General features: G+C 37.3%; 1 protein-coding gene across 1 annotated transcript in view; it reads right to left on the bottom strand.

Annotated features, from left to right (window-relative positions):
* Positions 1-27,774, bottom strand: part of SYNE1 (spectrin repeat containing nuclear envelope protein 1) — a 288,306-nt gene that overhangs the window by 52,538 nt on the left and 207,994 nt on the right. Inside the window, exons 97-117 of the mRNA XM_066179079.1 lie at positions 26,546-26,677; positions 25,854-25,960; positions 24,640-24,790; positions 23,699-23,830; positions 23,457-23,612; positions 22,430-22,639; positions 21,020-21,121; positions 19,433-19,552; positions 17,744-17,944; positions 16,347-16,520; positions 15,765-15,896; positions 12,908-13,104; positions 11,877-12,009; positions 11,313-11,495; positions 10,332-10,481; positions 8,635-8,811; positions 7,872-8,027; positions 5,344-5,499; positions 4,428-4,598; positions 2,396-2,529; positions 783-987 (exon numbers count right to left, since the gene is read on the bottom strand). Coding sequence (XP_066035176.1) covers positions 783-987; positions 2,396-2,529; positions 4,428-4,598; positions 5,344-5,499; positions 7,872-8,027; positions 8,635-8,811; positions 10,332-10,481; positions 11,313-11,495; positions 11,877-12,009; positions 12,908-13,104; positions 15,765-15,896; positions 16,347-16,520; positions 17,744-17,944; positions 19,433-19,552; positions 21,020-21,121; positions 22,430-22,639; positions 23,457-23,612; positions 23,699-23,830; positions 24,640-24,790; positions 25,854-25,960; positions 26,546-26,677 — 3,279 coding nt within the window. The remainder of the gene's footprint in view (positions 1-782; positions 988-2,395; positions 2,530-4,427; positions 4,599-5,343; positions 5,500-7,871; positions 8,028-8,634; positions 8,812-10,331; positions 10,482-11,312; positions 11,496-11,876; positions 12,010-12,907; positions 13,105-15,764; positions 15,897-16,346; positions 16,521-17,743; positions 17,945-19,432; positions 19,553-21,019; positions 21,122-22,429; positions 22,640-23,456; positions 23,613-23,698; positions 23,831-24,639; positions 24,791-25,853; positions 25,961-26,545; positions 26,678-27,774) is intronic.

Raw genomic sequence — 27,774 nt, 5'->3', positions numbered from 1 at the left:
TTAAAGAATGGGACATCAGAAAATAAATTATTTGAACCAAGCAATTTAAATTGCCAGTCCATGACACCTGACCATTGCAGCAAATGCTCCAAAAGATCATAAACATGTTTATTTTTTTAAACATTAAGATTTTTTTTTTCTCACTGCAACTGTTTTGCTTATATTGAGACAATTCATATTTTATTTACTGGTCAATGTCCCTTAACATTAACTTAAGCTCAAAAGAACCAAAATGTAAGCACAAAGACGATAAACTATTCTGCTGCCTTGAGATACAATCTTGAAAAAGGAAGAATCTCAATGCTTCAGAATGAATGGTGTCTTTCTACAAGGAAGGATAAAGACATCATCATTCTGAAAATGTGAACAGTCTTGATTGGTGAGAATATAGTCAAAGGATTTTGAGTTTCTTTCCATTATAAGGAACTCAAAAGACTTGGTAGAGATACTTTCCCAAGCATGAATACCTTCCTTAAGCAGGAACTTATGACTGAATCAAATGACGTAATTTATCCACCTTCTCCAGACAGAAGACTTTAGATATAAGCTTCTGAAACAACATCACAACAACTAATGGAGAGATCAAAATTTAGAGAAACTCATGAGATTTGGGTAGCAGACATAAACCTGTCTCTCCTATGCCTAAGCTGCATCAGTAACATGAAACAGGTTAGTATACAAGATTCCAAAACACCAACTACAGAGTTGAGCAATGGAGAGCCTCTCGAGATTCTTCTTAGCCCACAGAGCTGAGAAAAGCTGCAAATCTTAACTGAACATACATTGCAGTCTCGAATCCAAGTGGTAACTTCATCATCTGCGATGTCCTTGCTGGTTGCAGTCTTCAGGAGCTCGTTGGTCTGATCCTCTCGCTGCCGGACCGTGGAGGAGCACTGCTGGTAGCAATCCTTGTACCTCTGCCACAGCTGGAGCAGGGCCCTGCTGGCACGCAGCCGCTCTGCAATCTCCTGCAGGAGGTTGTTCCACCTGGGGAACAACCAGAGACTGCATTAGTGATGGAAGCCTGGGAGTCCACAACATCTTTTGTCCCTCTTTCTCTCTGCTGTTTCCCATGGTCTCTTGACTTTTTAAGTTTGGCAATAATCAAGATCCAGACATTTGGCGTAAATAAAACCAAGAAATTTCTGTTTCAATACCAAACCAGGTTTTTCTGAGCTGTCATAATGTGTGCAATCTGCGCTACATCCTGGATGTTGTTTATTAATGCTGGTGGTCAGAGCTGTAGCACACTTGTAGTTAAACTCCTGCTATTTCCACTTAGTACCCTCAGCATTACAAAGCATCCATGACCAACCATGCATTGCCAAAAGCAGATTCCTACAGGGGCCTAAGAGACCCAAAACAGCTGTAAACAAGACACCATTTCTTCTCCTGCCATCTCCTCCCAAACTCTGACACAGAATTTAAAGTCATAAAGCTCTGTGTAACTTGCTTGAAAAATACTCCCAGATATATAAAAAATATTTATATTTCTATTATCCAATTAAATATCTAATCTTCCTTGGAATTCTTTCCTATAATAATTCCCCATTGAATTTTTTGCTCTAGTAGCAACCAGGAATGCATGCCTTCTCAAATGTTCTTGGTAGTTACCAAACTGCCTAACTGTTTCCTTACCAAAGAAAATCACAATATTTCTCAATTATTTTTATATGATGAAAAGCAAAGGTTTTGGACCAAAAAATCTGCCAGCAATCACTGAAATTGTTAAATGGGGTTAAATAATCCCTCTTCCCACTTCCAGTTTCTAGGACAGGACTGAACAGAGATTAAAAAAAATGTGGCATGACTCTATTTTCAAAAATATTCCAAACTTTCCACCGAACTATCTTTTAAATTCTGGATCCTCCCTTCCTGTATGCGAGTAAACCCTTTTACCCTGAATTCAAAGGTGGGGAAGGTGTTTGCCAAAGTACTGGTGAGGGGCTTACATCTTCCTGTCTATGATGCCCCTCCTACAACTAGCGATAGCAGACTAAAATTTGGGGAAGCTGATGCAAACCTTTGAATTACTGCAAACAAAATCTTCAGACACAGTTCTCAAATTTCAAGTGCAGCATTATTTTCTAGCATGGTATTTATGAATCTTGATTGGCAGTCACGCACAGAGCAAAACTACTGACATTAATGCCAAAATGCTTACTGGAGAAGGTAATTAAATTTATTTTCATTTATATTCATTTATTTTGAGCACTAAATGAGAGTTTTACTCCAGTCCTTGCTAAAAGTTTGTTGTTTGTTCCAATAAACACCTCATGACCCCAGGAACTTAAAATAATAAAATGTAAGAAAAATAGGGATAATGCAAAACTGGATAATTGATAAATACAGATTTGCTACTGAAATTAAAATTTAATACAAAGACATTTTCTACCTCATATTCACTTCTTTCAAAGTGCTGGTAAGCATTTCAGTCACTGGTGGGTGACATTCTTTCAACAATTCATTGGTCACAGAACCAAATTTCTGTAAGCTATTCTCTTGTTTCTCCAATTCATCTTGTAGGCTCTAAAGCAGAATAGTAAAGAAACAAAACAAAACCAGGAGTTAATAAAATTCCATGATGTAGAAACATTTCAAAATAGTATTCATCAATTATATTATGAATGGAAACTCGATTTCATGTGTTTCATATAAATAGGTTGTTTAATATAAAGATTGTTCTTGGATTAATTTGACTTTGTATCAAATAAAGCAAAAAGTAAATTTTAATCTTGTATTTTTACAAAATGTAAAAATCTTGTAAAAGAAGTCATTCTAAACAAGTACTTTTGTACAGAATGAGTAAGCACATGGAGTGATTCAGATTTAAAAACTTTACAGATGGATGAAAACTAACTAAATAACATTTTCCTGTGTAGAACAAGATGAAAAAGTAACAACATGAAGAAATCCATATTCTGAAAACAGGAAGTCTTGCTCTTTCAGTTATCACCATGATGTATGTCTGTCAGGGAAGTATGTTTTGTCCAGCAGAGGGAAATGAGACTGATGAGGGGACTAGACCATCTTTCTTATAAGGAAAGGCTGAGGGAGCTAGGCTTGTTCAGACTTAGGAAGAGGCAACTGAGAGGGGACCTCATTATTGTACATAAGTATCGAAAGGGGATGTGCCAAGAGGATGCCTCCAGGCTCTCCTTGGTGATGCCCAGCAATAGGACAAGAGACAATGGGCAGAAATTGATTCACAGGAAATTCCAGCTGAACATGAGGTAGAGCTTCTTTACTGCATGGGTGACCACGCACTGGAACAGGTTGCCCAGAGAGGTTGTAGAGTCTCCCTCACTGGAGATACTCAGGAACGATCTGGACCCAATCCTGTGCCCTGTGCTCTGGGACAACCTTGCCTGAGCAGGGAGGTCGGACCAAATGATCCACTGTGGTCCTTCCAACCTTACCCACTCTACTACTCTCTGAAAATGCTCCTTTTTCTTAAACTTAAATATCTTTATGCATATTATTACAGTTTGAAAGCCCAGCAAACCTTACACTTAGTTTATAGTCAAAATCCTAATCAGCAAAAAAGAAATTTTCTGCACCTCCTGCTTTACCAACTCCTTCTGTTTAATGTGCAAAATCTAGAAGAATGGCTGTAAAATCCATTCTTGGATATTCTTTAAATCCTAGTTTTGAAAGTGCTGTCCATGTTCAGATAATTTGGCTCTATATATGTCTGGAATTCATATAAAAATATTTAAATTGTAATATATATTTAAATTTGCTGGCAAATACTAACAGAAGAACAGAATAAGAACAACAGAATTTCTTCTACTTTGGGCATCTGAAAATGTTTACATAAGTATTTTTGATTTCAAAGATGAAAACTTCTGTTGAAATAAAAGGATTTTTATCTAATAGGACAATCATTTGAATATTTTTATATAATTAAATTATTTCCATTATTATTATTTTATAATTTTTTAAAAGGAATCTCCTTGTATTTTATGCTTTTTTAAAATGGTAAATTAATTGAACATGTGAGTGTCTCAGCTCTTAGGGCATTATTTTTTTTGGATCATCAATCTACTGCAAGGTTGGTGGGGGGGCTAAAATTGTGATCTCAACATGCACCTGTAGCTCCAAAGTCTGATGAAGCAGCATGAGAAACTTCAGTTTTAATGGCCTTTGGCATGATTAAAAAACTTGTAACAATTTGATCATATGGCTAAAAATTATAAAGAATGGCATCAAAAATCTAAAAAGAAAATAACTATCCCAAATTAATTTTTCTGCAAAATGAAACATGCATTAAAACATTAAACAAGTTTAATTGGCTTATTTATAATGTGTTCTCTTAATATCATGTGATTTTAATATGCCAGTATTTCTTTACTTCTACTTCTTAAAAGCCGAAATATACAGTTATCTGCATCCATGCAATTTCAGACAAAATTAACTCTTTTCACCTGAAGTTTATCAACTTGGACTTTCACAGCTTCCAGAGAACCAGTAAGAAGATAAAAACGGGACAAAGAATATCTGGCTTCTGTCAGGTAACTGTTCAGTTCCTCATAAGCCACTTTGTAAATGCTCCACTGATCAAGAACGGATTGCAACAATATCTTCAGTTGGCTAACCTGGTTGAAGGGGGGAATAAACAGAAAAGTAAATTAAAAGCATTCCAGCTATTTGGGATTTGTTTAAATTATTTTCTTCCTTTGGATCTCACATGCTTCTTGTCCTACATACCTAATCCTAAACCTATTGAATAATGAAGAGTTTGTACAACTATCAGCTGGGTTTACACTGGGAACAGCACAAAGCTCTACTTCATTTTATAAAGGTTGGATGGAAGCGACTGTAAAGATGTCAAAATTCGTTTTACTTTTGTCCACAGCAGGATCAAGAGAAATTCCTTGAGACTTCAGATATCCCTAAGGCAGGGAAATCAGCCTATGGAAATCAGCAGAGAGGCTAGCATTAACACACTGCATTCCTCCTTAGAAGGCAGACTCATGTCGATCAAACTTTGAATGCTGAAAATTAATGCTGATCTCTTCCTTATTCTGTGAGACCTGTGGGCTTGAAAAGTTATTTCCTGACAGATAATTTGGTACCTTTACACTAACTATCAGGAAGCATCTAAAAAACTTCAATTAAAACGACTAAAAGCATTGTTGAAACAAGAAATATTATACCCATTTTATATGGAGCATACACACAAACTTGGGGATTGATGGCTAGAGAGATGGGAAGAAGGACATGATTCAGAATCTCTTCCCCTATAACACAGGAGAAATCCATCAGCTGCAACTGTTAATTCTCCCTCTCCTCCATGCCTTATTCCTAGAGCTGCAGTTTTCCCCTTAGCGATTATTTTACCATGTGATCCAAATTGGCCCAGGAATGGTTAATTTCTTTCAGTGTATTCATAACAGCAGAAGAGACTTCTTCTTTCTTGTTCTGTACCAAAGACAGACCACTCTGTTCTACATTTTCTACTTCTTTCTCCTTTGTTCTTATTGATTCTTCTAATTCCTATTAAAAAAAGAAAAAAAAAAAGAAAAAAAAGAAAAAAAAGAAAAAAAAAGAAAAAAAAAAGAAAAAAGATACTTGAGTATTTGTGCTTGTTTAATTGGCTAAGTAATACCTTGATATAGAAAATATGCCCATAAGCTCCTTAGTTTAAAAAATAGGAGAAATGCTAGAATATTTTGACTTTAACTAGTACACCATGTGATCTCAGGTCATTTTGTAATTTTCTGCAAGCCTCTCCTTCCTGAGAGAAACAGATCAACAGAGAAAGAAAAGAATACAACAGAACTCTGGTCAACCTGAAATCCCACATCTTTCAATAAATTTCACTCCCTATGAATCCCAAAACACAACAAGCGAACCATTGCCATAAGAGACTTTATATCGTAAATAGTTGGGAAAGTATTTGTAGCAAAATTCTCCCCAGTCTTGCAAACGCTTGTTAGTAACAGAATTCATCCCTGCACAAATATGACACACTTTTGTCTATATGCGTATTTGCAAGACCATTTTTGCGGCACTATTTATTCTCAGCCTTTTTTTGCTGTATAATTTCAGATTTCTTCAAACATCTAGCCATGACCTGGTTCCAGAGCATAGCCAGAGTAATACATAATTTTTTAACCAGCTGACAAAAACACAAACACTTCTAAGTTGAACATGATAAATTTAACTGCCCAAAAAGTGGATTTTTGCACTAAAAAACGTCACTGAACTTTATACGAGGTTGCTCAAAAATTCAGAATGTAAAACAGGCAAAAGTTTCAAACACCAAGACCAGCAGATTTATTTGAAACTCACAACTTTAAAGATGTTTTTTTCTAACCTATGACAGGAAAAATGGTTGACTTCACTTATTAATACAACACTAAGCAGCAATTAACATTGGTTAATAAATAAACTCCAGCTTTTGTACTAGCTGAACCAGATATCTGGGAGTGTCTGACACAGTTACTTCTTAAACAATTTGTTTCTCTGCTGATCAAAGTCTTCCCATTCATAACTAACTCCCCAAGTGTATTTGCTAACTTCCCTGACCAAAAGGAACCAAAAAGGTGATAAATCAAATTCAGCTTTGAACTCCAGCCAAGCACAGACTGCTTATTATGTCAGGCTATGTTAAACTACCCTTGCTTCAGTTATATGGGTTTATTGTGCTGAAATCATAAAGATACCCGAATTAAAACTAAGCACTTCAGACAGATTGAAAACTTAGGTCAAAAATTTCAGAAAAAATTTGACCTCTAACATATCTGGCCTAACCACCCTATTTGCCTTTACAGAAACAAAGATGGTTTAATATACTAGTGAATATAGAGCAAATTCTTTTATAAATTTCATCTGAATTTACAGCTGTTCTCTTTGTGAACAGATGAATGCTAGATTATATTTGCCCCATTAATTAAATTCATGCAGGAGAGACACATAAATATAAACACATTTCCTCACACCTTTTTATGGGCTCGAGAATACCAAGATTTTGTGAATTCAGTTAGTCTGACAGAGTTTTAATTTGATCTGGCGTGAACTGTATTACATGGTATGTGGCAGGACAAAATTCTTTTGAACAAAAATTATGTGATGCCTGATACTGTGTGGAGGCCTTTGTCTATAAATCCAAAAGTATCTGCTCTGCCTATACACCAGTAAGCTTTAACTCTGGCCTGAGGTAAGCTTCTCACTATTTAAATATGTGTATTCTACTCTGAGTAAATGTTCAGAGACAACTGTGATACCCAGTTCACTGCTGTGTCATCCTTGTATGAATTCCATGTGAAAATCTGTGGTGGTTTTGAACTTACGTGCATTATGTATAGCTGCACTTTGTCTCATCTCATCTTGTTAAATTATAATCATGACTCTATTTCTTTTTCTGTATTGTTAAATATTTGAATAAAAAGAAAAAAAAAAAACAACAACAAAACACAATTCCCAACTTTCTGAATGAAAGCATAAAACCCTTGGATTCTAGCTTTTTCTTCTGAATAGTCAGGTGGAACACATGAGATGGAAAAAGAATGGAAAAAAAGTGGGGTGTGGAGGAAAGATAGTGAAAAGGCAGAAAAAATCCTGTAAGACTGGCTAAACAGATATGACAACATATTCTTTTGACAGTCTTCTAGTTCAGTATGCCTAGCATGCTTTGAAATGTCCATTATAAAAGTAATGATGACTTTAGTTGGTCTGAAGCAACTTTGAGACATTATGGCTTCTTCCTCCTTTTTTATTGCTTGCATCTTAGGCATGAAATCTCTCCTTTACTGAAGTCAAGAAGAGTTGAGCCACTGACTTCGCCAATTTAAAGATTTCACATGGATTTATCAAGTGTTGCTTCAAACTCTTGCAAAGAGAACACTATTATAAGTAGACATTACCTGACAGTCTTTCAAAGCATTCTGCACTGAAGCCTGGTCTCCAATTTTTTGTTGCTGTTTCAGCTTCTTCTCTTGGGTTTCAAACCAAGTTTTTAGGCACTGCACATTATTTTCATATTCTGTCCAGGATTCCTGTAGACTTTCCAAGAGCTGGATCTGCAAAGAAAAATGAGTATATAACTTTCTCATACAATTATCTTATTGTTGGGTCAATTACATAAATCATTGAAGACCAATGCAAAGTAATGCCCTCTTGCAATTCAGTGCTTTCAGATTTTAGAAACAGTATAGACATTCAAATTTAAATGTATCTAGTCTTTTAATAGAATTAATAATAACCCTGGCTTCATTTAGCTTGGGAAAAAGAGGGCAAAGGAATCATCTCATTGTGCTGTCCACTCCTTATAGGGAGGCATGGGGAATGTAGAGGCAGACTATTGTGGGAGATACTCAATAAAAGGAGAAGATATAGCAGTCACAAGTTGCAATATGTGAAATCCTGGGATTTCCATGGGAAAACATGGGAACAAGAAAAAAACTTGACCCCCACCATTGTGGTTAAGCAGCTACCCAGAAGAGTTTGTGGAATCTCTCCTTGGAAATTTTCAAGATTCAGATAACCAAGTCCCCTCTGATCCAACTGTAAAGTTAGCTCTTTGAGCAGGATATTGACCTAGATGGCCTGCAGAGGCTTCCAACCATTATAATCTTATTCTGTGTGTTTTGAAAGTTTACTCCAGAGCAGTTACAATTTCTTCTTTACCTTTTCTGTTATCAGGCCTTGCAGGATCTGCCAACGTCTGTTCATTGCTCCAAGCTGTTCTGCAAAATCAGTTTTGTCACTGCGTTTGCTTTCAACATCCTGGCTGCTGATTTGTAGCACGGATTGGTTCACAAAGTCAACAGTCAACTGTTTGCAATTTAAATCTATTTTGAAACCCTAGGAAAAAAACCAAAAAAACAACAACAAAAAACTAGAATAAACAAAGCAGCACATGAGTACCATAATTTCTCACCTTCCTGCAAAACAGAGGAAAAGTGTTCAACAGCTACATCTTTATCATAATTCAGCTACAAGGGTTTTTTAGCAATTGACCAGGAATTAGAAAACAAGTGCCTCCCACTGCAAGCGAAGAGCAGGTTCAGCACCACTTGATGAAGCCAAATAGGCACAAGTTTATGGGACCTGATGAGATGCATCCAGGATCCTGAGGGAGCTGACTGATGTTGCCAAGCCACTTTCCATCATATTTGAAAAGTCATGGTGGTCAGGCAAATACCTAAGGACTGGAAAAGGGGAAACATCACTCCTATCTTTACAAAAGGAAGAAAGGAAGACTGGTTAGGCTCACTTCTGTGTCCCAGAAGACCATGGAACAGATCCTCATGGAAGCAATGTTAAGGCACATGCAAGCAAAGGACATGATCCAGGACAGCCAGAACAGCTTTACTAAGGGAAGATTGTGCCTGACCAGTCCGGTGGCCTTCTATGAAGTGACTGCACCAGTCAACAAGAGAAGACTGATTGATGCCATCTACCTAGAATTCCATAGGGCTTTTGACACAGTCCCAAATGACATCCTTATTTCCAAATTAGAGAGACACGGGTTTGGAAGGGGGACTATTCTGTGGATAGGGATTTGGCTGGATAGATGCAGCCAGAGAGCTTTGGTCAATGGCTCTGTGTCCAGGTGGAGACTGGTGATGAGTGGTGTCCCTCAAGGCTCTACTTTGTGACTGGTGCTCTTTAATACCTTTATCAATGACACAGTGAGATCAAATGTATCCTCAGCAAGTCTGCAGACAACATGAAGCTGAGCAGCACAGCTGATACAACTAAAGAATGCAACACAATCCAGGAGACCTGGACAAACTTGAGAACTAGATCCTTGAGAACCTCATTTAGTCCAGCAAGTCCAAGTGCAAGGTGCTGCACCTGCGTTGGGGAGATGAACTCATTGAGAACAGCCCGGCAGAGATGGATTTGGGAGTTCTCGTGGATAAAAGGCTGGACATAAACCAACATGGTGTGCTCACAGCCCACAAGCCCAACTGCCTCATGGGCTGCTTCACAAGTGGAGTGGCCAGCAGTTGGAGGGGGGTGATTCTGCCCCTTTGCTCTGCTCTTGCAAGACCCTGCCTGGAGTACTGCATCCACCCTGGCAGATCTAATAAGGTTTAATAATGTGCGTATTGGTTTGGATTTTCTTAGAAATAAAGATAAGCATATTAAAAATTGTATTCCTGCCACAAATAAACAGCAGAGTAAAAGTAATTTGGGCTTCTTTTCCACAGTATCAAATATTTCACAGTTCAAACTTGCATACAATTCCAACCACTCCACAAAGTCGGTGAATTTTTTTCCCTAAATCACTTATATTTTACATATTTCTATATATTTAATTGTGGTAATAATGGGGATAATTGAAAAGGAAAATTAATAATATTGCCACTCAGTACCTTGTACTTCTGGACGTAACCCTGAACTGCTTTCTGTCCTACTACATTTTTTATATTTTCTTCATCCTGCTGAATTACGTTTTCCATCAGTGAAATCCAGCTCATAATTTCAGTGATGGCATGGCGAGAAGGAATCTTGTCCATCTGGAGCTGTTGAGATAACAGACTTAGAATTCGTGTTGTGAAGAAAATGAGTAAGAATTCCTTGCTTTACATTAACACAGTTTCAGTAGTAGATAGAGTAATGCTTGCCTGCATTTAATTATTCAAGAATATGTTCTATGACATTCTTAGGTGGATATATATATTTTGCATTACAGGACAATTCAGAAAACTACAGAATGACATTGTTTTGTTTACTATCACAGACTCAGTTAAGATTAGTGACCCTTCCTCTCCCCCTGTAAATCACAAAGTTATTACTAACTCTGAGAGCATTCTAAGTCATAAACTAAAGCAATAGCTTAACTAATAACCCCCTAGCAACTATATATATTAAGGCAACTTTTCAACCAGTATAATTCTCTAAGTTCAGTATTAAAACCCTAAAACTACACAACCAAAAGCCTTCTGTGCCTACACATACTAGAAAAAAATCAAGACTGTTTTTAGATCTGTTTTGTCTTCCATAGACTTGAACCTAACCTATTCAATTTGAACAAAACCACTACCCAAACCTGACAGGGCACAAGGATGTGAAATCCATTTTTCTAGAAAGTATAATACCAATGTGTTGAAAAAATCCTCACCTGTTCTTTGGTTAAAATTTAACAAAGGTAACTATGAAGTCTCAAACTATCACTGATGGGTACTAGACAGGCAGGATTTAAATCCAAGTGTAAGCTTTTCCACAACAGAACAGGAATAACTTTTTTCTTATCCTTCCTCACATGAACAAATTGAGAAAGGAAGCAACTAGTCAGTGTCAGCTGAACAGTCTTAGTTTTCTGGAATATCAAAGACCATTGCTGGCTTTCTTACCTGGTGCAACTTCTCTTGTACTGCTGGGATTTGTGTGAGAAGCTCTGTCCACTGGGTTTCGATGTGGGACAATCCTGCACGTAATGCAGCTGTATCTACTTTCTTAAGCCTGAGGAGCTGGTTCCCAGTACTCAGGACAGAAGATTTCTGTGATGATTTAGCATCCACTTCTTTTGAAAACTCCTGTAAGCAGAATTATTTTTTGTGGGAATAATTAAGCACTTTTTTATTTTACTTGAGGTTTTAGAACCTCAGAAAGCTAAGAATATCCTCCTTTCCCGTTTAAAATATATAATTTCTCTTAGTATTCACCAGCTATACTTCAGAATAAGTAAGAACAAAAATTGTGCTCAGTCATAAAACCATTTTCTGTTTTCAAAATCCTCAAGATTTACAATCCTTGCATATAGCAAAGAAGTGCTTAATGTGCATACACATCAGCATTTTGAAGAACTGCTTACCTACGTATTCATCAATGATGAGAAGAAGACTAACCATTTGATTAATCAACTATTTAACTGTAATTGGAGAGAAAATGGTGTCCCAGGTTCATGAACAACTTACCAAAAAGGAGTTGAGGTGGTCTCGGACAGTTTCTAGTTCCTGAGGAACAGTTAAAGACTGCTGGCTCCAAAACTCAAGTCGCTCCTTTGCAGATTGCAACCACTGTGTCAATTCATTTGACTCACTCTGATACCTGGGAAGATGTTTAAAGAAGACTAAAACAGTCATCACCACTTCTTGCCTCCAACTGTGTTAGAGGAAGATACTGAATGCCAGATTTGAAATTTTATTTTTTATCAAATTTCAGAAAAAAATAATTTAATTTTATAGACGGGCATAGTATCAGGAAGCTCCTATTTTAGACACTATGCTCACAATTTCTAACAGTGCCTTAGTTTTGCCTGTAGAAAAAAGTTCAATGAAGGACAGTAAATAGGTCCCAAACCTCTTTGGACAAGCTGTAACCCCACCCAATGCCCATAAACAGACTTTTCACTTCCATTAGAAGGCTCAGTCTTCATAAATCTTTACCAAAAGGTGTCTCAGAGCAGAACTTTTTTTTTTTTTTAGAAACCATCTCCATATTATTTCACATGCCAAGCAACTAATGAGATAACAGAATATGAGTGTCCACATATAAGCCAGGGATTCACAGACAAAGCTTTTATATCAATTAGATAATTAATTTCAAAAGTAGCCTATGAATGTTAGCAAGGCAGCAAACGATCCCTTCCACATATCCATGACACAGACCCAGAAGAACCCAGAAGTTGCAATACATACACTAAAATATGCTGAGGCTACTCACATTACCCAGAAAAGCACACAACTTTTCCTATCAACCTGTATGCAGGTCTAAATTATTCATCTAAGAAATTATTTTCTGATTTCCTAGCACCAGCTCTTATCTGCTACATCTTTTATTACAAATGAGAGAGTACACCAGCACTTTATGGAACAGAGGAGCAGCTGAATGACATACAGCTCAAGTACTTTCTTTCAAATGTTGAATCAAATGTCTGGGTCCAGAATGGCTTTGACCTGAAAAGCACAGGTGAAGAACTTTAAATTTACCATTAAATCAGTATTACCTTGTCCAGTGCTTCAGTATTGTCTCCAGCCTGTGAAGCTCCTTGGTGACTTTGCTGGTGTTACTTAACCAGCGTTCTCCTAGTTGGTTCAGTTGACCTTCAAGTTCTGAGCAGCTAATAGAAAAAAGGAGCCTCTTCCCATCATCTAGCACTTGGTATAATTTAGGCTGGTGTTCAGTCAGGTTAGATCTCAGATGCTGTAATAACAGAGGAGATGGTTAGGTAACTGCAGGTCTCTGCTACCACACTTTCTCAACATATAGTTTCCTTTTATGCAATTTGCTTTAATGCAACTTGCATATCCAGTGCCACCATAGAACATCAAATTTTTCCTCTGCTCCAGCTCTAGAACTCCTTAAGAACCATCATGCAGGTAATCTGCTCAAAATCTGACTGTGCTGCCACAAATCCAATCATGTCAACATGTCTATTGGTCCTCCTTATGATGAACTCCTCCTTCGTGTAGATATTCTATACTATACTAGAAAAGAATCTTTTTGCGGCAACACCATTTCTGATAGGAATTGATTAAAATACAAGAACTTACTTTACCATCTGCTGACAATCTACCATCTACTGCAAAGAATGTTAATGATGTCCAATAAAAAATTATTAACAGTGGTTCCCTCTTCACCCTTCCAACGCCTATCCTCAGCTCTCTGGACATCTTACTCTTTTACCGATCTACGCTCCTGCTCTACATGGATACAAAACAGAAGATCACCCCATCCATCCAAACCCCTGAACACAAAGACTGATTTTTATTGCACAAGAAAGCAAAAAATGTGATGAAAAAAGAAAAGCTGTTAATACTGTTACCCAGAATGACCCTGGAACGGAGACAGATTTTAAATGGTGACTTGTGGATGGGTAAAGCATTTGTACATGTGGGCAAATATATCTGCTAAATTCTACTATCATTTTGAAAATAGTATGGATTTTCAAAACATCCATACATTGGTATAAATTTGAGCGTAAAATGTACACACATTTTTCAGTTCTGATGAAAGTAACCTGAATATAAAAGTTACAAAACTACCAATCTTAGAGTGAATACATGAGCTTTCTATAGCTCTTGTTTCCTCTTTCACAGAGTTTTTAATAGATTAAAAAAATTATCTTTATATATGTGTGTCTGTGTATTTACACATAACATATATACAAAAAGAATTCCTAGACAATGGCTTAAAAATTTCTAAGATTATCATAAATCTATTATGATGGATTTTAAAGCTAAATGTGGTGAATTAAGAAATTGGATTTGAACAACCTAGTTTATGTAACTGAAAAGAAGAACAAAAGAAGAAAACTAACTTAGGGTCAGGACAAACACAAACAATGCCAAGCATCCAACTAAACCAAAACAACCCCCCCACACAACAGATTGCTTAAGTTGTCCTTATAACCACTGGAAAAGGAGAAAGCTGTCTGGTAAAGCAACTAAAAAGATAACAATAAAAGTCAATTTTCAAGAAAAATTTGACAGACATTTTTCTGTAAAACAAAAAAGAGAATGAAACACCCCCAACTAAAATGTCTAGTATAAGGAGACAAAAATAAAACACTAGACCAAACAAACAAGATGTGGTAGAAAACCTGTATTTAAACTACTTGTTGCATTTGGGGAGAAAGGCAATTTGAGGAACCACAGGCTGTCCAGCCTCACCTTGCTCTCTGGAAATATCATGGAGCACAAACTCCTGGATTCCATTTTCAATGACAAAAAGGATCAAGAGGAGATCAGGAATATTCAATTTAAATTCACAAGCCTTTTATGACAAAATTACTGTCTCTTGGATCAGAATGAATTCAGCATGGCCTTTGAAACCATCTCCTACAGCACCCACCTCTAGCAGCAGAGAGAGTTCAGGCTGGATAAATGGTGGTCTGAAAATGAGCTGCATTACCAGTCCAATTGCTAGTGATCAAAGGCTTGATGCCTGGCTGGCAGGTTGCAATGGGCAGAGTACTCCACAGATTATTGATATTTTATCCCAAATATCTTCAACATCTTAAAGGCATGGATTGTGGCAGACAGTGTTCGCTCAGTAAATTTGTGGACAACAATAATGTAGGGAGAGTGGCTGGGACAAAAAACGGCAGACTGATTCCAGAGACTCTTTACTAAACTTGAGGTTGGAGACAGCAGAAACCTTGGAAGGCTGAAGAAATGCAATTTATGTACCTTGGGCTGACTAGCTGCATTTCTCAGTACAGGTTAGGAAGGAAATTGGTAGTGTATTTAACTTGGCAGCTTATAATGCAAGCCACAGCACTGGCCTATATTAGAACTGTGAACAACCAGATGAAGTTACTTTATTATCCTCATCTAGACGGTGCTGATGAGGCCACATCTACTCCATCTGATTGTGCTCTGACCCATCTCTCACTGAGTTCAGAAAGAAGGAAGTAGTCAGGGTCTGATGCAGAACCACCATGTTATTTAGGGACCTAGAGCACGTGTCCTTCACAAAAAGGCTGCGAGAAATGTGCTTGCCAAACAGGAGGCTAAGGGCCAGTCTAACAAAGATCTACAGCTGTTCGTGGTAGAATTAAAAAGATGATAGAGGTAAATGCTCCTCAGTAGTGCCACACAACATAAAAAGGACAATGGTGACAAGCTGAAAATTGATGTTACTGACTGAGTATTACAGAAAACCTTTTAGAGTAGGCGGTGGTGCAGGACTGCAACTGGTCCCCTGGTCAGCTGTGGGACCTCCATCTTTTGAGGTTTCCAAAGCTGTTGCTGATCCAGCCCATGACAACTCTAATGCTTCAAGTGGGAGGCTGGACTAGATGACTGTCAGAGGTCCCTTTAACCCCTCTTTTCTGCAGAGAATGTCTACAAAGCACCAACCTGAAAAAGTGTGATCCGGTCTGTAAGCCTGTCCTCCGTCTCTTCTACCAAACCAACAGTGGGGATGTTTCCTTCAACAGACTCCAGCTGTCTGGTGAGCTCCTGGTAATCTTCATCCAGATGCATCCAGGTCTACAAGCACAAATTATTCATGAATACGATGAATATGCGTATCTAGAAATATTATTACTTTTTTTTTTTTTTTTAAATCTGAAATCCTACAGCTAGCTACATGGTTGTGAAAGTATGGAAATAACAGTACAAATGTCCAGGGAACCTGTAAAAAGACACCATCCCTGTGCCAAGCTCAGCTTTTGGTAAGAACCCATTGATAAAAGGGTCATGCTCTCCTTAACCAGCTAAAACTAAGCAGCTCTTTAGATTTAGAGGAATACAACTTGTGTCACCTGAGGGTCACAACAGTTTAATAGAAAAGACTGCATGTAGTCTATCAATGCTTTGTGTGTATGACAAAATGGACTGATGCTCATCACTTCTGTCCAAGCACAGGAAATCAGCATTATAGGACATCCTGGTGGTTGATCACAATGGAAGTATAGAAAAGGCCACAGAAATTCTTACCTCTAGAATGTATTCCAGCTCCACACCTCGTTTATGAGCTAGCTTTAATACAGTTGAAGCTCGTGTCATTATCTCTGAATGTGACTGAGTTTCCTTCAAGAGGGCAAGGCTACTCATCTTTCTAAAAAGCGTTTCTGTCAGGATCATGTGAGACTCCAAACCTTGAAAATACTCCTGAAAAATTTGGATGTGAGGGAGAGGGAGAATAGAAAAGAGAAAGTGCAATTGTTACTCAATTCCTTTCTACTAAAAGAACATTTTAAGACATCAGCAGTACAATCAAGTATCTACACAGAATTAGGTAAACCTTTCACTTCACAGCATTTCATGAAATCCAGCATAATTTAAAGAGGACAATGGTCTATTCAAAGAAAGGAGTCAGTCACTCTTTCCACACAAATTCCATCCTGACCCTCATTCCATAAACAAAACCAGCTTAAATCAGAGAAACAACCCCAAAAATTTCTGCCTAATGAAAATGTGGAAAGTACTTGTCCTATTTTTAGGTGCTATTACCAAATGTAAATTTCTCTTGAAAATAAATGGAGTGGTGGATGAAATTGCTATGTAGCATGGCAGGACAATACTAGGAACTTGTTATTAGAATAATGAAGAAAATGCAATCTATCTGGATTCACCCTCAACAAAGCATTTGAAACTCAGTCTGTCAGAACAGTTCACTAACTCCAATTTAAAACACAGTCTGGCCCACTGTTCTGAAAAGCTCCTGAATCTTTAGGAACAGATGGTTAGCAATTTGCTTTTCATAAGTGTCCTGGTTTTGGCTGGGATAGAGTTCATTTTCTTCTTAGTAGCTGGTACAACACTGTGTTTTGGCTTTACTAGGGAGTAATATTGATGACACACTGATATTTTGTTTGTTGCTGAGTAGTGCTTACCCCAAGTCAAGGACTTTTCAGTTTCCCTTGCTCTGCCAGTGAGGAGATGTGTGAGGAGCCTGGAGGGACCATGGTCAGGACAGCTGACCTGAATAGGCCAAAGGTATATTCCATACAATAGAGCATCATGTTGAGTATATAAGCTGGGGGGAGCTGTCTGGAAGCTGCTGATTTCTTCTTGGGGACAGGTTGGCTATTGGTCAGGAGGTGGTGAATAACTGTATTTTACATCATTTATTTATTTCTCTTGTGTTTATTTCTCTCTCTGCTTTCCATTACAGTTATATTTGCTATTTCAATTATTTTTATGATTAGTGCTATTAGTATTAGTATTAATCTCTCAACCCACAAGGCTTACTTTCTCTTACTGATTCTCCTCCCCAAGGAAGGAACATATAAGGAGGAAGCAGCTGTGTAGTTCTAAGTTTCCCACTGGGGCTAAACATGACAACAAGCTTACAGTCATCACTAGTCCTGAAATATATCCCGGTTTCTTACCTTATGTTTTTCAAGCAGTGACTGAACCTCTTCCTTGGAAGAAACAATCATTTTCTGGTCACCAGCCATTTTTTCTTGGCCCGTTTCTACCAAGTCAGCCAGGTCCTGCAAAGCCCGCTCATACTGCCTCTTAAGAGCCATATTCTGATTCAGATCACTCCGTCTGGATCCAATGATCATCAGCAGCTCATCATACTTATCCTAGGGGGCAAAGGGCATCAATGGTAGTTCTTGTTTCACACCTTACATGTCTTCCTAGCAGCTACCTTATTGTCCCTGTACTCTCGGTGAATTCTAGCAGAGCAACATTTATTTCCAGTTCAAAAAGAGTTTGCAGATGTACTGACTTCATTGATAAATTAACTCACCATTTCGAGACAGAAAAAAAAAGCAAGACCTGCAACTCTTTGAAGTATATGCACTTGGGGAAAAAAACCCAGCAGAGTCCCAAAGGCTTAATGTAAAATATTTGGCTTCATGCATCAAAAAACAGTGACTACCGTGCAATGCACATGCTGTTTGCATTTTACTTTTTATAATGCAGAGCATTGCATGGATTCCATCACAGATACAGACCACAGGCATCTCAAAGTCAGGTTTGTTTCCTTCTCCTTCCCCAGAATCTTGCTGGTAGCAAGCAAAATACATACAACTTACTGTAAAAACCAAACCAAGCCCATACTTTTGATCTATACAAGACATTTAAACAAAACCTCTCTACAATTATCCAGTGCTACAACAAAGTGCCCACCCTGAGACTGCAGCTGGCTCTCCTAGCCTTAAACAGAAAATTGTTAGAATCAAAACTGTCAGAAAAAGCCAAAGGAAGGCTTTTCCAAAAACTGAAATGAAAAGGAGGGGGCACATCATAGCACATAAACAGAGAGCAAAAAAAACCCCAAACCCAAACCCCCAAGCAAACCAGGAGAAGGCGCTAAGACCAAAAGGATAAAGCACTGGGCAAAAGACACATTTCTTAGTGATTTATTTCTTAGTCATTCATTTTTAATTGATATCACTGTCTTGTTTGTGTAATAAGTTTATGGTCCAGTTTCATCTGTTTTATTTACTTCCAATTTATTATGTCATTGTAAATGGCAAATTTCAGTCATAAACCTTCTCCTTGTTATTTCCTCAGGCATTTCCCTGCATCAGCCAAAGTGCTCAAAAAGGACTTTCAACAGGTTTACAGAAGTTGTGGATCAATTGCCCATATGTATTGACATGAGAGGTGTTCTAGCAAAAGCAGAACATTTCCAGTTTCAGGTCTCACTTCACTCACTATCCTCCTTTACCCCCTTCCTTCTTTGAATGACAGATGTGAGACAGTACTAAACCGCAGATCGTGAGACTGGTGAGAACAGGGATGAACTGTCAGCAGACAGATTTATTTTTACACGCTTAACATCATCTGTGTGAAAAGGGAGTAGAAGAGAGCTGACAGAAAACACGGTTTTGTAGATTTTTACAATTAATACTGCTTATATCAGAGATGTTAGAAAATCTGAAGAGGCAAAAATGTAAAACCAGATGAACCAGAGAGAACATAATCTTTTATACATGCTGAAATGCCCTTCAATCCCTTTTCCTAAACTGCCTTATGAACAATAAAAAGAAGCACTCCTTTGATATCACAGGTGAGAAAGGTGATCAGATGGACAGGTCTGGGATGGAACTAATGAACCATACCTGGATCTTAGACAACTCCTGTACAGTGGGTTGGTCAATTTGTAGCTTGTCTATACGCTTCTTTAATTCATTGATTCCAGCATCTAGTTCCTTTAAACCTTCTTCTGCCTGCAGTATGACCTGCATATGAAAATTACATTGCTTAGTTTAAGTTTCAATAACGGTACTGTAGCTGGCCTATGATCATGTTCTTTTCTGCTTGCAGTACTAATCACACCTTCAAAGTGCTGAAATTTTGAAAGATCCTATGAAGGAAATGTATTAATTAAAAGTTGGGAGAGCCCAATTTTTTTCTTAACATTAAATAAGCTTACCATTATTACTTTTTAATAACAAGCTGTTTTAGTATCACATAAAATACTATGCTTAGTATTTTTTATACCAAACACTGCTATGAATATCCATGCTTTCAACTATATAGTAGAGGCCCAAAAGATTTTTTTTTTTAATGTAATAATGTCATTTAAAGATTTTTTTATTAACAGTCATTCCTGTCATCTCTGAGCACCAAGCAAATGACCATCACAGCAGAACCCATGTATGTAAACAGAGCTGTGTGTAGTTCACTTTCAAGACTGGGATGGGGCCAAATCTACTGTCAAGGAAAAAGACTTGTACCTCAAATTCTGCACTTGGAAAACTACAATTTAAGAACATAGACTGGTGTTTGCAAGTGTCTGAAGGTGATGAGTTTTTCCAATGGAAGCTACAAGTTTCCGTAGGTCTCTGCTTAAGTAACGTGTAGATTACAACAAAGTTAAAAGCATGAGGTAGATTCCTGTACTTAAAGTCCCTTGTTGAGGCCCTTTCTTGGAAGCTTCCCATCCAAATACTTTTAAACTGCGTATGTGAAGTAGAAATCCTGCTGTTCAGCAGCAACGAGTTTGCACAATACAGTCACTAACCTCCACTTCCTGCAACTTAAGTCAGCAGGCTGATTAAGGGCCTTATTTCTACTTTCCTAATCACGTACTGAACAAGCAGCAATGCTTTTAAATTTGAATGTTGTATCAGCCAAGTGAGATTTTCTGAAAGAAGTAGTTTCACTTGCTTTTGTTACCACATTGTTTTCCTAACTGGTAGTCAAATGAATTACACTGGAAATAAATTTTTGCCACTGTTTGGGATCACAAAAGATAGAAAAGAAAGACACAGTGCGACCTCTCTTTTTCATACAGGAGACATGAACTTCTTCAAAATTTGAATGTCAGACATTTAAAGTCCAGTATTTTTGTTTAGCTGAAGGATAAATTTCTTCCATTCAGTCACTTGCTGGCACCAGACACCACAAACAAAAAATATCTACAAAAAGTAGCCCTTATCATACAGAAAACAGAAACAAGAAAACAGGATATACTTTTTCATATAAATAATTAATTATTCATCAGGCCATTCCTGATTAAAAAAAAAATAATACTGCCTTAAATTAAAATGAGTAACTCCTGGACATCCTCATTTTCCTATACTTCATTTGAACATGTATCTTCTCCCATTTAAAGCAACTGTTCTCTAGAATCCATTTATACTTTGGATAAAAAACTTTACCTCTTCCCCTCTCCCCAAGTGACACATACATGGTAGTAGTACCTGCATTTGTTCTGTTTCTGGTCTGTCAGCTGCCTCTGCTAATTTCTGTAGAACTGAGTATTTGTTATCAGCCACTGACGTAAACATGAGCTTCAGATCATTCTACAGGAGACAAAACCAACAAATTATAGCCAGTCCCAGCACAAAACAAATGGAAGGTATTCCATGTTTCAAAAAGTTTAAGGCATTAAATATTAAATGGTAGCACTACAGCATAAAAACTATTCAAAAAACCCCATAATTAGCCAATGCAAAACATTTAATATTGCTGAATATTCAGCTATGGAAAATAAGAGCTAAAGCGACTCACATTTAAAACATATCTTGTGAATGCACTTCTACTTTGCCTTCCAAAGAAATAATAAATTACCAAGACTCATTACCTCCATGTAACAAAAACATTCTTGCTCAGTTTATTCTACCACATATGATCGTAAACAAGCTTGGTTTTACTTTTTAAGGCAAGTTGTTATAATTACAAACTTGAGCAAATATAACACATAAGTAAACAAGGCCTCCACACATTACAGGGCTAACCACAAGCTAAAATTTTTAGACTATTTTATCAGAACAGACACATAAATATTACTTAATAATTTTGCTGAAATACAATCAATTATCTTTTTCTTGCTCTCATCTCAACAGAAAATTATCAGCACATTTTTCTGAGACTTTCAGCATTACGTAAGAAGTGCATTAATGATTTAGTATTTATTTTTACATTCAGTGATTATTTTAAATACTGAAAATCTCTGAGAATAATGCAATGAATTCTGATCAATTTTGCTGTTATCAGCAAAGGGAAGTCTTTCATTGAAAAATGGGAGACTGTAAAGGAAAGGTTATAGAGTTTGAAAGCAAATCTAGCAGTAATTATCTATGAGAAGTTGACCCTAATCTAAAGATACAAGGAATACTTTTTTAGATTTTATTTATGGGGTTTTAATTAAATAAATCATACTGAAGGGCTTCATATATTAATGATAATGAGAAATATAACAATAAAAAAACAATAATAATAATAATAATAATAATAATAGCAAATAAGGCAGAGACCAAGTAAGACCTGAAAGCATTTCTGAACTCTGAAAAATTTTTTGAAAGTGCACATTTCTCCACTTATCAGCATTTTTTCATACTTGCACAACACAGACTTCCTTTTATGTAATGCCAGCAGGGTGAGGCAGCACAGAATTATCACTTTATAGTAATTGCATGAGTTGTAGAAGCCTTCTAGCAGAAAGTTAAAATTTTGAGTAATAATTAGGATATCAAATTTTGGATAACCTGAGAAGTTTGATTTTTCAATAAAAAACCTGTGACAACCTTGTTCTTTTGATTTGGTACCAAAAAATCACAGCCTTTATACCCCATTTGACACACATCTCTGTTAATTCCATCACCTCATACCTTGAATGTGATGATTTGCTGGAGCCGACCCTTCATCTGGTGGCATCTCTGGTTTACCACTGACTCCAGTAAGGTCAGTCTTCTCAGGAGACAATCCAAAGTGTCTTCTATAACAACCCTCTTATCACTACCATCAGGAAGTATCTGAGCAAACAAATTCTTGTTCTTATCCACTTCTTCTGTAATGTCTTTGATTTCTTTGGCAAGAGACTAATTTTGGAGAAATACAGAAGTGACAGTCAGACATTCTGGAAAGCAGGCAAACATTGCCATAACCGCTGTCAATGTTGCAATGATGTAGTGAATTTTTCACATTGTTGCTATACGCACACACACGAAAAAGATGGCAGCTACAGCAATCTCTGTAAAAAGATTCCATGCTCCAAGGAAAACAAGTGCTGGAAGAAAATGATGTAAAGCCACAGAAACATCTGGGTTGGAGTAAAAGTCATCTCAACAGTCCAACCCTCCTGAAGTAAATATGGACATCTTCAACTACATCAGGATGCTCAGAGCCCTCTCAAGCCTGAATTTGAATGCTTCTGGGGATGGGACACCCACCACCTCTCCGGGAAACCTGTTCCAGCATTTCCACACTCTCATTCTGAAAGATTTCTTCCTTATATCTTGTCTGCATCTACCCTCTTCAGCTGAAAACAGTTATTCCTTTGTCCTATCGCCTCTCTCTCTCCCCCACCACTCAATTCCTTCCACCTCCCTCAGCCCTAATTAATGTTGATGAACTTGTGCTGTTTCTACATCCCAAAGCAAGCCTCCCTCTTTTCCACTTTGTTTCAATTTCAACAATGTGATGTTTGCTAACACTTAGAAAAGATGTTAAACAGAAGAAAGAGTTTGTGTTTTCTGCAACATTCTCTACACAATCAGCTGCGGAATGCTGCAGTTACATAGAGATTATGCCAGCAACATGTCACTTATCCAGGATTCTAACACTTTTGCTCTAAACACTACATAAAATGCACACTTATTGGCAATTAAAAGGAAGTCCTACTCAAGGATTCCTTACCTCTTGCTTGCAGACATAGGTTTCTGCTTCCTCCTCTGGCAACAGAGCTGTGGCAACGAAGACTTGCTCTTCCACGCCATCCAGCCACACGGACGTGGCAGTGACACCATCATACAGCTTCTGTTCAAGATGCAGGGTCTCCTCCACCCGTCCAGCCTGGACAAAGAAATCAGAGAAGTCCAGGAATTTCACTGTTAATGTGGCTTTGCTGTAGGACAGGTGTAAAAACAATTGAAAATTACCTCAGATGTGACATCTTCAAAGGCCTGATTCAATTCAACCAATACTGGTGACACTAAAGATTTATCTTCATCCTGTGTCTCCTCCTTATACAAAGGCATTCCAGGTATTAGTCTGTTTGGTCTGCTATAAAGCTGCTGAGAGAGAAGCTCCAATTAAGATGCATCTACAATATGTTGGACACAAAATTCAGCTGTACAGATTCCCTACTGACTGAGGCTATCACCTGCTAACACTCATGGTCCTCCCACAAGTGCTCCATGTTGTGAATATTTTGAATAAATATTGCTCAACCACAGGTTCACTAGAAATGCAGGATAAATGCTTGTAGCCAGAATTAAAAATTACTAGTTTTACCAAAAATATAATCAATTACTGTTTAATTAATGCAAGGTATTTAGAACTTTGGGAGCTGATTAATGGAGTGTTGTACAAAGAGTGGATTTGGGTCTATTAACAATAAAACAGAAGATGTATGTTAATATAGACTTTGGGTTGTCCCCAGTTTAATTGATTAATCCCCATTTCTTTCAGTAGAAGTCCTGTGCTTGAAATTCCTTACCCACTAGGATCAAGAATAGAAAGTAACCAATAAATTCAAACTGAAAATAACAGTCTTCCTTTAAGCTATTGCCAGAGTACTGATCAAATCCAGAGGGATGATTTGTTACAAAATTACCCTGAGTTACATAAGTAGATAAACATTTTGTCTGAGCTCTTTCTTCCTTTCTAGTTCATTAACCTCATGATAGGGCAATTCAAATCACTTCGAACATAGGCAGTGCTGGTGCCAATATTTAACAGTTTTTAATGGCGTCACAAAATTAAATTGTTCCATATCTCATGCCTTAACTACAGCACCTTAATGGATCTGCATATTGTACCTCTTGTTGTAACAACTACTTTCAAAGAGAAAATGGAAAGTGAAATTTAAAAAAGCTACCAGCTGTTCTTTTTCCAAAGCTTTCTGGAGCAGTCTCTGCTTGGTACTGAATTCCTGGTTTAGGCTTTCCCATTTCCTCTTCATCTGTTCTTCAGATGATGGCTTCTCACCTTCTAAGACTAATTCCTCAGAGAGTACATCAGGCTTCTCACTGAATCAGAAGGTCCATGAAGATTTAACAAATGCAAAAGTTATAACCATTTACAATTACAATTTTCCATTAGGAAATTCTACATTTAAATTAAATGCTGCTTTTTAAAGCTTTGACTTGTTGGTTTTGGCTTTGTTTTTGTGATAATAAGACAAATGCTGGTTTGAACAGCTAGAAGTTCTCGTCTGACGAAATAAAATGTCCTTTCTAAAATTGAAATGACTGTTTAGAGTTGCAAGTATCCAAAATAAGCAAAAAAATCCCCAAACCAGACTGAATACATACTGCATTAAAATGCAACCTATAAAGAAATTTTAACTAAAAGCATGAATTGAAAAAAATATTTTATCTGACTCCTTCCTCACCTCCTTTCTTAAAATGGCAGACATATTTTAATGCAGGACAAGCATATGAGTTTAGCTTTGGAAAAGAGTTAATCACATTCAGAATTTTCTGTTTGGTGAGGTGGGTTTTTTTTTTTAATTTATTTTTTTTTCCTTTTGTTGTTGTTGTTGCTGTTGTTTTTGTTTTTTAAATTTCTATAGTACACCATCACATGACAGAAGGCAGTCTCAAACAAAAAGAGACTGGTAAAGTACTTTCTGGCATTAGAATTAAGGCTTCAAAAAGAAAAAATGTTTTCTAATTGCAGGAAAAATAAAATTAAGCGAAGAGTATCTCATCTGGGAAGATCTGGTTTCAATGGCAGACGCCAACGTTGGAGGTAGATGTGATTCACATACCAGTGTTGATCCATAAAGTTACAGTAACTGATCCATGGCTTGTCTAATGAGTATAACTAGTCTTTAATTTTAGTGTGATTCCTGGTAGTAAGAATAAAGGGCATTTGTAAATGCTGAAGGTGATCTATTATCACAAAACACTTTGTGTAACCGTATTAGCAGGCCCCTGAATTATAAACCAGGACTCCAGTAGCCTAGGTGCTGTATAAAAATGATAAAACAAAGATTAGAGGACTATGAGCAGAAGAGGGATGTAAGCATAGGGATGATAAAGCACAGCCATAGAAATTTACTTTTTGGAACAACACATGAAAGCACACCTTATAGACAGGCCTTCAGTCGAGCTTTGCTGTGTTAGGATCTCTCCTCCACGGCATGCTACTGATCGAAGCAGATTCTTCTGCTCTTCCAGCTCTTGTTCCAGCTCCTAGCAAAGCAAGTTACAAAAAACAGAACAAATCTCAAACAGACTGGTTTTGCCTTGGAAGGATATGTCTACCTTGTTTAACTGTCATGCAAACTTAGTTGAGCTGCTTCTGAAATGGCTTGCTTAACACCAGAAGTGGTCCAAAATCTCCAGTCAGGGACACAGAAAAATTGGGTAAATAAAATGGATTACTGAAGTAATTACTGAATACAATGCAGTTTCTGGAACTCACCCTAATGAGGATATCTTCAAATTATTCAATACAACATATCATGTAATATGTGTACCTTTGCTTGTATATTTTGAGTATTATCATCTCTCTTAAGAGTAACTTAAAGGGTTGATTCAATTTTATTCTACTGATGGACGGAACTATAGAGTAATAACGTGAATTGACCATGGTTACCCAGGAAGTCTAGCCTGCCTGACTGTTACAGATATAAGATAGGGAACTCAGATGCATCATTACAAAAGCAGTAAGAAACTGTGTAAAAATTGTTTCAGTGGAAATATTAACAAGAGTGGCCCAGCTATAGCATTAAGTGGAATCTAAATATGGGAGTAAAAGAAATGCAAAACACCAACTTTCTGTTGCTGCAGGGTACTCTGCTGCTGCTGCGAGCGAGTAGTTCTTGCTTGTGCCAGCCATTCTTGAACACTGGGGCTTTGTGAGGAAACAAAATCCAGATCGCTCTCCTCTTTTTCTTGTAAAGATCCCTGCTTTAAGAAAGAAACATTAAGATTTTAAAAAAGTCTCTCACATTGTTAGAGAGCAGGCAGGTTCAGCTCATCTACGCAGAATCTATCAAGTTGCTGGTTCATGTAAATTCTGAAGTGAGCAATTACTTTAAGTTTGTGACTTTTACTGGTTTTTTGTTACTAGCAAGAAAAGCATCCCTAAAAATGTAAAAATAAACACGCATCATTGCACTTGGCAGAATCAGAGACCACACATCAGAGGCCTTGGATTGATGTCTTTCTAAAGACTGTTTTGCTTTTAAAAACCAGACTTGATCTGTACAGAAGGGTGTAGTTTTACCTGGCCATGCAGGGATTCAGTGGTTTGTTTCAGCCAGGTTTTTTTAAATCTAATTAAAGCAATTGCTTTGTCTAATTGAAAAGGAGAAAATTCTGGTTGTCATCCTGGTCAATATTTGTTTATCAGTAAGTACGTAACTCTATGTTCAGCAGAAACACACTGGGTAAACAGCAGATGACATGATATGAACAGCAAAGAAAGTGAGATCAAACCACAGAATGTTAGAACAGCACAGCAAAAGTAACAGCTCCTTCCATTTATATTTCTATCAAGTTTTTCCAACATGCATGATTAGACAGGCTTTCTGTGTAAGCAATGTCAAAAAGAACAAATGCCTTAACAGCTCAAAAAAGTTTTATCAGCTTCACGGCGTCCAAAATCCATGTTGGCGGTAAGTTTAACTAATTTTAGCAGCCAGTGTATTCAAGGGTAGGTATTTTAACATGCTTGGCCTTATGTTAAAGACAGACTTGTAGGTCTAGCTACTTGGATGTACACATTTCTCTGTATTTATTTAGTATTACTTGCAGTCATATGATGTCTGTAGAGCTTGAAGCCTTTAGGCTTTTTTAAAGCTTCAAGATCTAAAGCTAGGGCTTAATACCTCTCCCATTTTGTCTATATACTTCATTTTTGTAGGATTCATATTATGCCCATGATTTAGCTTTTATTCTAAATAGATTAAGACTGCCAAATGGTTTGACGACAGACACAGACACTCTGCCTTCAAATCAGACAGGGACCAACATGGCAGAAGGTGGGTGTGGAAATCCTG

Source organism: Chamaea fasciata, unplaced genomic scaffold (genome assembly GCF_029207755.1).
Source record: "Chamaea fasciata isolate MVZ Bird 193981 ecotype frontalis unplaced genomic scaffold, bChaFas1.0.hap1 SCAF_3, whole genome shotgun sequence".
Taxonomy (NCBI): domain Eukaryota; kingdom Metazoa; phylum Chordata; class Aves; order Passeriformes; family Sylviidae; genus Chamaea; species Chamaea fasciata.
This window is presented reverse-complemented; position numbering and strand designations above follow the sequence as displayed.